Here is an 11,846-nt window from a genome sequence, read left to right on the forward strand (position 1 = left end):
CGCACTACAAGAAAAATGTCCTATTATGACATACCTATAAGGACACTTTTTTGTAAGTGTCATTTTACATGTTTTATGAAGACATAAAAAAGTGAGTGCCATAATAAAATAACATGAACCAAATACCATTGCACTTTGTTTTATATTTTTCTAAATTGAAAAATTTGATATGTCAAATTAGAATAGCTATTAGCATTACTTGTGAATGTCAGCAGAAGTAATAGGAAATTGAGATAGAAACGACGTAGTTACGTCACTGGTATAAATGAAATGGAGAGAAAGCGCGGGGAAAAGAAAAAAAAAACGCGGCAAGGAAAATTTTGCCGCTTCACTAAAGTTTGCCCAATACATTTCTCTTTGAAAGGTCTCCGCCTCTTACAATTCACACCAAAAAGTTCCCTCAGCTTCTTCTCCAAATCTAAACCCTTGGACCCTATTCACAAAATCCATCATCGTCAAAATCAACCTTCCATTTCTGCCTCTTTTTTTCATTCTTTAATCCCTACCCTCTCTCTTTCTATCTTGAGTTTTTAGATGCACTCCAATTTGACCAGAAGAAGAGAAGGATGGTTTAGCGGTTAAAAGGTAAGTGTATTATGGGTTTTTGAAAATCATATGCTTTGCCTGCTCACTGAATTATTTTCTCCCCTGTTGCTAGTTTGATTTTTTTTTCTTTTTTTAAAATCTGATTTCTATGTTGAGTATTAATAATGTGATGGAGAAAAACATGGGGCAATATTAAAAGCAGTTGGCTGGTTGATTGATTGCTGGTTTTTTTTTGCTGGCATCTAATGTAATGCCATATGGAATGTGTCCGCCTCCTTGTTTCGGCCTTGGGGCCATCGACAGTACCAATTCAGGACTCAGGAGGCAGTCCCATTCTCCCACCGCGGCCGATTGTTAATATTAAGCAAGACAAACCCATCAAACCCTGCCGTGTGATCTGGTATTTGGCGACTAAGCCCGATCGATCAATTGAGGCTTCCTTTTGCAATCCTGTTGAATTTCTAAGCACCTTTTGCATTTACTTTAGCCTACTAATTCCACAAAGTACTTTGGCAGTTAGGTAATAATACGCTGATACAAAGTATAATAAAGTGTATAAAAATAGTGGTAGAGTTTTTTTTAAAATTCAAGTACAAAAGTGGAAGGGAAAAGGGGAAAAATGGATGCCTGAGAATTGAATCAGGACATTATGATTATGTAGTTAATGCTTCTCTCAACCGAGTTGGAACTTGGGAATTGGTTTCTATTCCTACGTTAGTGCAACTGGTCTGGCACAAAATATAGGATATAGAATCCCAGGTGCTTTACTTCTACTGACTAGTAACTACTAAGAATGTCAAAGATGGTGTACTGTTCATGTCATTTGGTTTCGGAAAAACATGTAAAATTTGGCAAAGTCAGAACTAGTGAATTGGGAAGAAAGTTAACTGTTAGCAATTGTTTGAGTTGTAGTTGAGTTTCCAAACTTGATTCATATTATGGTAATATGGCAATTAAGTTTACCAGAAAAATAATTGGCACCAATACAGAGGTTTCTAAATTTTAACTTGTAAAGCGAAGTTGGTCCCTCAAACATGAACATAAAATCTTTTTATTTCTTGAGTTTAAATAAAATTCCTGCTATCCCAATGCTTTTTATGAAAATGTTATTCAATGAGAATAATTTGCATTTGTGGTTTTCTGTTCACATGGGGAAAATGTGCATGCCTTGGATCATTTTCATGCATATGTTGGTGCATTTATATATGTACATAGAGAAAGTAAGCTGATGCCTTGTTCTGTTTGCTTCATAATAACGTGCATGCCTTGTTCTGTTTGCATAGTAAGCTGATGCATTTATATATGTTGGTGCATTTATATTTTCATGCCCTGTTCTGTTTGTTTCAGAATAATTAGAAAAAGTCATTCAGCACTTTTGGTTCTTTCTCATTTTTTTAAAATATTCTTCAAGAAATTTGCAAGCTGATGTTATTTTTCTTCTTGAATAATTAGAGAAGTACGTATAGCACCTATTCAAAATATTAAAATTTTACTAAAGTTCATTAATGTTTCACCACAGGTTTGAATTGAAGATAGCTATCTGTGAAAAGAAATCATTTTGAAGACGTTGCACATTGATTTCGCTAGAGGTACAAGCCAACTTATATTCTTGTGTTCTTTTTTATTAGGAATTAGATTAAGTTACATATATGATATTAAATTTGTTCATTTGTTTGAACCTGTAATGTACGTTCATTTTCATCTTTTGGTCATTTGGATTCTTAATTTTTTTTTAAACTGGAGTGTCATTGCAGTAGATATATTATATGACCTGCAAATTTTATTCTTAACATTGATTTGTGTAAAAAACTATTTACTTGGTGACACGTGATAAATGGCTAGTAGCGGAAAACCTTTGGGGTTCTCATGTCTTGTGCTTTTATCTCAAACAGTGACCTTCTCGTTGACTTCCAAATAGTTTCTTGGTATCCTAATAATTTTTTTGTTGTATGAGTGATGCACTTTGTTAATATTATTCTTAATTGCTTTCTTTTGCTTATATATGTATATGTATATGTATGTATGTGCATATTTTAAGGTTAAATTTGTCATGGTTACAGAATATGGATAAAACTTGGATGCAAAAGAATAGACGAAGCAAAGAATATTGGGATGGTTTGCAAAAATTCTTAGATTATGCATTCCAGAATTCAAGTATAAATGGGATGATATTATGTCCATGTAAAGAATGTAAGTGTGGTGTATGTATTACCAGGGAGAATGCAGAACTTCATTTGAAAGTTTATGGTTTTGTTAAAGGATACACCCATTGGGCAGCTCATGGAGAATTTGTTTACTCTAGTGCACCAAAACCTACTTCCTATGATATCTCACATGGGGTACGGGATGAACTTGATGACATGCATGGTTTGGTTCATGATGCAATGGGAATTCCTGAACAAGATTATACAAGGATAGATGGAACTGAATACAAAAGCCAATTGCCCAATGTAGAAGCTGAAAAGTTTTACAATCTAATTGATAATTCTAACAAAGAGCTTTACTCTGGATGTAAAAGATTCTCAAAACTTTCCTTTATGATTCGGCTGCTTCACCTCAAATGCCTTGGTAAACTCAGCAACAAAATTTTTGATATGTTACTTGATTTGTTGAAAGAAGCCTTTCCAGATGCGATGGATGGTTTGCCTAAGTCTTATTATGAAGTTGAAAAGTTAATGAAGGAATTAGGACTTGGGTATGATAAATATGATGCATGTCCGAATGACTGTACTTTGTATTGGGGGGGTAGATGCAAGAAGAAAGCATTGTGAAACATGTAAAGAATCTAGATGGGTTAAATCTGAAAATGATCCGACTGGTGAGGGAAGAAAAATACCGCATAAGGTTTTATGGCATTTTCCCCTAAAACATAGGTTACAACGCCTATTTATGTCCTCCAAAATTGCAGGCCATATGAGATGGCATGCAGAAGGTCGTACTAAGGATGGTAACATGAGGCACCCTGCTGATTCTCCATCTTGGCAAACATTTGACTTTCATCATCCAGAATTTTCTCAAGATTCTCGTAATGTGAGGTTGGGCCTAGCATCAGATGGATTTAACCCATTCAAAAATATGAGTTCAACTCATAGCACTTGGCCGGTAATATTGATGCCATATAATTTGCCGCCATGGATGTGTATGAAACAACCGAACTTTATGTTGTCATTGTTGATACCCGGTCCATTTGCACCAGGAAATAATATTGATATATATTTAAAACCTCTCATAGCAGAATTAAAGGAATTGTGGGATGTTGGAGTGAATACATATGATGCATCAAGAAAAGAAAACTTTCAACTTCGTGCAGCACTTTTATGGACCATCAGTGACTTTCCAGGTTATGCAATCCTCTCCGGATGGAGCACTAAAGGAAAACTTGCATGTCCTGTATGCCATAAATACACATCTTCACAGCATCTGCAAAATTGGGGAAAATATTGCTATATGGGGCATCGAAGGTACTTGGAAATGAACCATCCATTTCGCAAAGATGCTAAATCTTTCAATGGAGCTGTAGAGTATGGAAAACCACCAGGAAGGTTAATGGGGTCTACAATTTTAGATGAGTTAGCTGGTTATAGTATTAAACTTGGGAAGACAGTTAGTGACAATCCAGAATTGCCATTTAATTGGAAAAAATTAAGTATTTTCTTTGATTTGCCCTATTGGAAAGACAATATGATACGTCATAATCTTGACGTTATGCACATTGAGAAGAACATCTGTGAGATCATTGTGGCTACATTGTTGAATCTGGAAAAAACCAAAGATAATAAAAAGTCACGTCTTGACCTTCGTGATATGGGTATAAGATCAGAATTGCATCCCATTGAGAAGGGAAATGGTAGGAGTGTTCTGCCTCCAGCTTGCTTTACAATGAAAAAGAAGGAAAAGGAGATATTTTGCAAAGTTTTGAAAGGGATAAAAGTTCCAGATGGCTACGCAGCAAATATTTCTAGATGTGTTAAAATAAAGCCACCAAAAATTTCTGGATTAAAAAGTCATGATTACCATATTTTGATGCAACAACTTCTCCCAATAGCTCTACGCAGGACTTTATCAAAAGCAGTTCACTCTCCTTTAGTCAAATTGAGCAGGTATTTTCGCAAGTTGTACTCCAAAGTTTTGGATCCAGCAGATTTAGTTCATTTGGAAAATGAGATTGGTATCATACTTTGTCAATTAGAAAGGATTTTTTCACCATCCTTTTTTAATGTGATGGTACATCTAGCTGTTCATTTGGTTAGCGAAGCAAAAATAGGAGGGCCTGTCCATTATCGGTGGATGTATCCTATAGAAAGGTACTCATGAAATATTTAAGTGAAGTATTTTGAAAATTTTAGACATTTTTTATCATTAACTTCATCTAATATTCTAAACCTGAATTAAAACTTGCCTTGTCAAGGTATTTAGGAACTTTGAAATCCTACGTCCGAAATAGAAGTCGACCAGAAGGCTGTATTGCTGAAGGGTATTTAGCTGAGGAATGTTTGAATTTTTGTTCCTTATACCTAGCTGATTATGTTGAAACGAAGTTTAATCGGACAAGTAGAAATGATGATGTGGGCAACACCTCAAGTGAAGGCTTCGATGTATTTTCCAGTTCATGTCGTCCATTAGGAAAAGGAACTCCAACAAATTTCAGCAATGAAATTTTGAGAAAAGCACATCAATATGTGCTATTTAATTGCGACCACATCAAGCCATATGTTGAGTAAGTAAATTCCTTTCAATTCAAAAAATTATATATGTTAAATACTTAGTGAGTTTCTATATGCAGTAAACACCATAAAATGGTGGAGGAGCAAAATCCATGTGCTGGAAAACATGTCATTGAGCGTATTCATTGTGAGAACTTTGCAGATTGGTTTTCGGACCATGTAAGCTCAACAATCTTACAGGTTCTATTATCTTTTTTTTATGCATAAAAGAAGAAATTTGTCATTGTTACATTTTGTATATAATAGGTTAAGCAGATTCAAGTGGCTGATGGTGTTGACATCTCCAAAGATTTGAAACTTCTGGCTAGGGGTCCAAATAATGTGGGGAGAACATATCAAAAGATTCTTGTCAATGGCTTTCGCTTCCATACAAGACAATTAGAATCTCAGAGGAAAACTCAGAATAGTGGGGTTCTTGTCAATGCAACAACATCAAGCTTTTCGAGTACTAAAGATAATAATCCAATTTTAAGTGACTTGGCTTACTATGGTATTTTGACGAATATCCTTGAGTTAAATTACACTGAAGGCCGAACTGTCACCTTATTTGAATGTGATTGGATATCAAAAGGCAAAAGATTAAAGCAAGATGAGGATGGATTCACATTGGCCAACTTCAAGAATGTAAAGCCTCACCCTGAGCCATATGTGATAGCAACCCAAGTTTCACAAGTTTTTTATGTTGAAGACCCTTTAGCTGAAGGCTGGAGTGTTGTTGTTGCTACATCTCCTAGGAATGAGTTTATGATGGACCCCGTATGTGATATTGAGATGTATTTGCAGAGCACAATTACCTCAACAACTCAAATGGACAATGAGAATGAAGACATTCGATGGGTTCGAGAAGATGATGGAGATGAAATACTCCACTAGCCTGAATTGTTGAAATGTTTGGTTTTTGCTATTAAAACTGTAAAAGTTGTAACTATAAACGTGGTTGCAATTTCACATGCATTTTTTTGTAGATGCAAATTCAGATTAACCTTGTTGTGTCTTTGCATTTGTCTATTTTAAAATTTCTGTTTTAACTTACTTACTTGCACTTTAAAATTGATTTGTTAGTAGATGAAAATTTTCAGTCTAGTTGTAGCCTTTCTATTATCATATCCGTTTGAGATTTTGCTATCCTTTTTGTATTTGTGTTCTTTTATTTGTTAAATGTTTTATTTGTAGGAATGGCAAGGACTAAAAGACAGAAGATTACTGGAAATACACTTGTTGATCAACACGAGGATATAGCTGAAAATCAGATTCACATTGAGGAGCCTAACTCTACAGGTACATCTCTAATAAGTCATGCCCAGTTCTGATTTTCATTCTTGAGATTCAGTTTCAAAACTTTTAGTTCTACTAGTTTCTTTTGGTAATGAAATTCACCGGTGTCATATTTCATGGTTATAGATGAAGAAAATGCAGATGAAAATTCACAAAGAAAAACTAGAGGGCCAACATATATGACAGAAATATGGGGTAAACCTAGTAGTTGTCATCGGTACAAAGTTAGATTTGATAAGGATGGTGAGCCTGTTGGCAAGAACAAGTCCAAATTTACTGAGTTCTTAGGAACAATAGCAAGAAATGGAAAGTATGCTCCTCTAGACGTGACAGATTGGCGTGAAATGACAAATGATAAGAAGCAAGACATGCTTGTATTGGTGAAGGTAATGCACATTTTGCTTGATGCAAATATACAGCTGTACCCTTTATATGACAAAAATATGGATCTAACTATTTGAGGTGTTATTGTAGGAAAAATTTCGTCTTTCTCCAGGTGCAGATTTTTGGACTTTGAAATCAATCGGCAAAAAATGGAGAAATTGGAAATCAGCTTTAAAGGCAAAATATTACAATCCAAATGAATCCATTGAGAGTCAAATTAACAATAGGGATCAGCGGATCTTGAAAGATCAGTGGAGAAATCTTCTGGCTTACTGGAGCTTAGAGGAAACAAAGGTATAACTGTTTTAACTATTAAATATCAAGCATTATGTTGAGATTATAAGTTTTCACTATTTTTCTATAATTTCAGAATACCAGCGAGAAGAATAAGATGAGTCGGGCTAAGAAAACAATGAATCATAAGACAGGGAAGAAATCGTATGCTCAAATTCGAAAGAAATTGGTAAATCTTTTAAACCTTTTAGTTTCATTTAGTTTTTTCTTGTATCACCTAGTGGTCTTATGAAGACTTCATTTTCTATAGATGAAAAAATTAGGTCATCTCCCATCACGAGTTGATATGTTCGAACACTGTTATACTGACTCAAACGGAAACCCGGGAAATGATGACGTTGCAGCTACATTAGTAAGTTATTAATTGGTTGATGAAATTAGTACTCTAAATGACTTAAATTGTCTACTAACTTAGGACTGATTTTATCTTCATTAATGTAAGATAATCGACTTTAGTAATATTGAATTTTTTCTGGATTTTAAATACAGCAAGCTTTGAAGGAAAAAGTTAGCCAACTTCCCCCTGGTTCTAATGATGATGTTGGTCGTAATGATGCATTTGCCCAAGTATTTGGGGAAGATAACAATGGGCGTGTGCGCATGTATGGTCTAGGTGTGACGCCATCAGACAAATGGGGTAACGTACCTAGTCGCAGCACTTGTCAGCGTATCGTTATGGAGCAAAAGGCAGCAATTTCTAAGATGGAAGATAAATTTGCTGAGCAAGATCAGCAGCTGAAAGACCAAGCCAAAGAACTTGCAGAGCTCAAAGCAATGGTGTGTCAGCAGCAAAATAGTGGCTCAAAAACTGGTGGCTCGATAAATTCAACGTCCTCTAATCATGTTTCAAAATCTCCTATGGGTGCTCGTTCTCTTCAGGTATATTCATGATTATTTTTCAAGAATTTATTGTGATTATACCATATGAGGATACTCACTTTTGTTGTTTGAAACTTGTTGATTCATTAAACTGCTATTTTGTTTGGTTATATTGAATAGTAAAACATGGTAATTTCAACTTAGTAAAGTCATGGTTATTAAGTTTTATTGCTGAAAATTGGAGAAATGCTCAAAATGCAGGGGAAACTCTACCAAATTTTTTTAAAAAATAAATCTACCTAATTCAATTCTATGACTTCAAATTATCTTGTAGGAAGGTGATTGGGTGGATATTTTCAGCTTGTTTGATCCAACAAAATGTCTAGCTATTGGTCGCCTCCAAGGAATTGATCCTTCTAAAGTTGTTGGTGGACAACCATTAGGACCATGTTGGTGTGAAATACTAGTACAAATCGTGATGGAACGCAATGAACAATTGATTAGGCCTTATGGGCTATTGCAAACAATTGAAGATGCACTTGGTGCACCGATTGCTTGGCCACTGAAATTGGTATAATTTGACACAAGATTGTTCAAGTTTTTTTCTTTACAAATATTTGTAAGTTGGATGGATAATGAAGTGGTGTTCTTACTTAATCTACTAATTTTATAGGTGAAGATTCATGAGGATTGACAGTAGCCTTTTGTTTGGAGAAGCAAGAGTTGGACAGCAGCCTTTTGTTAGAGAAGCAAGAGTTGGACAGCAGCCTTTTGTTTAGAGAAACAATACTAGTTTTTGAGTTAACTTCAAATTTGTGGAATATTTTGTGTTCTTGAGAATGTTGCTGGATTCTATTGCAAGAGTTGGATGACAGCCTTTTGTTTAAAGAAGTATTAATGCTAGTTTTTGAATTAACTTCAGATTTGTGGAACTTTTTGCTTTATTTAGGATGTCACCAGTTTTTTACTTTCAAGCAGATTTATATTCTTTGGCATAGTGGCTGTCTTACAATTGCATATTATGTGTTTGGCGTATTGTATTAGAAGATTAGAGTATAAAATTTAGATGAAAATTGCACAAAAAAAAGACATCTATTGAGGCACTTGCCAATGCCTACATTGAAACTAATGCACCTAGTAAAACCACATATCGTGACACTTTTTGAGTGTTTGGAGATTCCTTTTTACAATGGTAGAAAATGCCTTGAAAGACAGGTAAACACTACACTATAAACTGCCTCCATTAATGTATATAATGCACTTCATTGTGCCTAGACAATTACTTTTTGGCAACACGTAAAAGTGTCCTAAAAAGAGCAAAAATGATACCAAGTAAAGTGCCTTTATAGGGCATCTTTAGAGGCATTGGTGTGTGCATATTTGCAATTTCTATCATGGCAATTGTGAATGCATCAAATTCATTAAACATGACGTTAAGAAACGCCTCCAACCTTTTCCAAACGGGTAGTTTAGTAGACATTTGATGTGTGCGCCTCAATAGTCTAAGTGCCTCTATAAGTTTCCTATTGCATCATTTTGTTGCGCCTCCAAATATAATTTTTCTTGTAGTGACGTGCTCACTTATTTATTTCTATTGATGATATAGTGGATAAGAACACCTACATCTGGTGCCAATTTAAGTTCAACTACTGCTGTTCCTACTACCAACTTACCAAGTACAAGTTCAAAAGCAACAACTAAGATGGTGAGTTCCTTTTTTATTTACATTTATAATTGAATTTGTTACACTTGCAGTAATTAAAAACTACCTATATTATGCAGATTCCAAGTACTTCAAAGGCTGGCCAATCCCCTCTAAGCCAACTGGTAAGCCTACATTTTAAAATTCTGCATGCCTGGCCATTTTATATGTGCTCACTTATATATTCCTATTGATGATATAGTGGATAAGAACACCTACATCTGGTGCCAATTTAAGAACAACTACTGCTATTCCTACCACCAACTTACCAAGTACAAGTTCAAAAGCAACAACTACAGCAACAACTAAAAGACCAAGAACCAATTCGGGTGATGCTAAAACTAGAAGTTCTAAAAGCAATTCAGGTGCTGCTAAAACTGGAATGGTGTTCAAGTCTTTTGACTATGTTTACATGCTACCACCCCTAGTAGTTGTTTGATGCACTAAGATACCCCTTATCCATGACGATAGGTTCAAACCAAGAGTACTAGATTTGGAGAAGTTATGTTCTCTAGCCAAGGATCTTCAACTGCAACTGGACATTCAACAGTTATGCGCACACCTGAATGTGTAGTGCAATGAAATTATATTGTTGTTTTTGTCATTACTAGTACTTGATTGCTTGTTTTGCAACAATGTTAGAAATGGGCCTATGTTTTTTTTCTTTTGCCATTATTTGGACATGTTCTACTATCATGTTTTGGTTAGATTCTACTAAAATGGCCTTTGTTTGGGTGGCCATGCAGACATATGCTAAGTTGTAATCTGATGTGCAAAATGCTTTTAACTTAATATAATTTTCTTTCATATATATTTGCTTACAACTATGATAGATAAAACAATTTTTTCTTGCTTTTTGGTTCAGAAATAGAGTACATGTACATAATGCTAGCAATCAGAAATGTAATGGCTAGTATTTTTCTCCATGATGAAGATTGAGCGGCTTTGACAATCATGTATTGTTGTTGTAGCTGTTGGTTTTCAGCTTGCAACAAAGGCTTCATATCTGCTTTTCAATTTTTCATACTCATTTGCCAATTTTTCATGCTCCCTTTGCAAGTACATTAGTTTCTCCTTTTGCTCCAACAGTCTAGATTGCAGCACTGCACTTACTTCTTTTGCTTTGCCACAAACTTTAGGATCTCCATGAAAAGTGCCCACATGCATGTCGGTTCTAAATAAAAAGAAAATATAGCTGTTTAAAACTCTTTCTAACTTATTCATGTACAAAGAAAAATTAAAGACAATAATAACATAATATTAATGAAAAATTCTTACATTGTAATATGAGCAGCCGTAAAATCTTTTTCCCGGATTTTCAAGTGTCCAAGAGGTGCACAATGGTGCATCTTTATCACATCCACACATTTATTGGGATGATCTTTCAATGTTATTTGAAGCACTTTGTGACATTTTTATGATACTTTTGGTTGATAAAGAAAAATTTTAGGAACTATTGGTTCTGCTAAAATGAATGAGAAAAATTGGCTGCAACTAGATGGAAGCATGAAAGAGAAAAAATTGGCTAAAAAGCATCAGACACCCCATTTTGTAACTCATTGAGTGGCATTTTAGTCAGCTAAAACCAACAGCTCTTTTCCTATGGAAATTTCGAAATCTTGAAGTTTTTAGCGGTGCAATTGCTTAGCTGGACTGATGAAGGAGATAAACTAAGGAAAAATAAACGTTGGGGGGTAAAGTGAGAAATGACCCATACTTAAAGGGGATAAAGTGCGATTAACCCTAGAATTAATGTGTTGGTTGACACATGGGAGGTTAAAAGAACAGAGCAACTGTTGATTCGGAGCCCACCATTTGGATTCCTAACGATTGTTTTCATTGTTGTTTGACATAGAATTGCGTGAGTGACAGTTTATTTTAGTTAAAAACTTTCTGTCGACATAAAACGTCAATGATCAATCTATATTGGATTTGGGAATTCCAGAAAAAGGTTCAATTAGAAGCTGACACTATCCATTTCTAGTAGTGTGATGAATGATGATAACTACACATCAGTGAGCAGGAGGAAAATTAAGTATCCTCGTTAATTGAGCACCACAAGATTCAAGAACACCTGCATCAATTGGTATTTGGGACTAATA

At 35.0% G+C, this 11,846-nt stretch overlaps 1 protein-coding gene across 1 annotated transcript; it reads left to right on the top strand.

Moving 5' to 3' along the window:
* Nucleotides 1–6,445: 6,445 nt before the first annotated feature.
* On the top strand, nucleotides 6,446–10,183 carry LOC113765845. The gene is made up of 10 exons (XM_027310092.1): nucleotides 6,446–6,548; nucleotides 6,672–6,931; nucleotides 7,020–7,223; nucleotides 7,300–7,392; nucleotides 7,474–7,575; nucleotides 7,713–8,102; nucleotides 8,377–8,613; nucleotides 9,649–9,747; nucleotides 9,825–9,869; nucleotides 9,947–10,183. Exons 1-10 carry the CDS (start codon nucleotides 6,446–6,448, stop codon nucleotides 10,181–10,183), a joined length of 1,770 nt encoding a protein of 589 aa, XP_027165893.1.
* Nucleotides 10,184–11,846: the final 1,663 nt, after the last annotated feature.

Source organism: Coffea eugenioides, chromosome 3 (assembly GCF_003713205.1).
Source record: "Coffea eugenioides isolate CCC68of chromosome 3, Ceug_1.0, whole genome shotgun sequence".
Taxonomy (NCBI): domain Eukaryota; kingdom Viridiplantae; phylum Streptophyta; class Magnoliopsida; order Gentianales; family Rubiaceae; genus Coffea; species Coffea eugenioides.

Bases quoted from the DNA above. Each gene is read 5' to 3' on its own strand.
- LOC113765845 (XM_027310092.1), top strand. From the start codon at position 6,446: ATGGCAAGGACTAAAAGACAGAAGATTACTGGAAATACACTTGTTGAT. The intron at 8,614-9,648 runs GTATAATTTGAC...TTGATGATATAG, and splicing joins TTGCTTGGCCACTGAAATTG to TGGATAAGAACACCTACATC. The intron at 9,870-9,946 runs GTAAGCCTACAT...TTGATGATATAG, and splicing joins AATCCCCTCTAAGCCAACTG to TGGATAAGAACACCTACATC.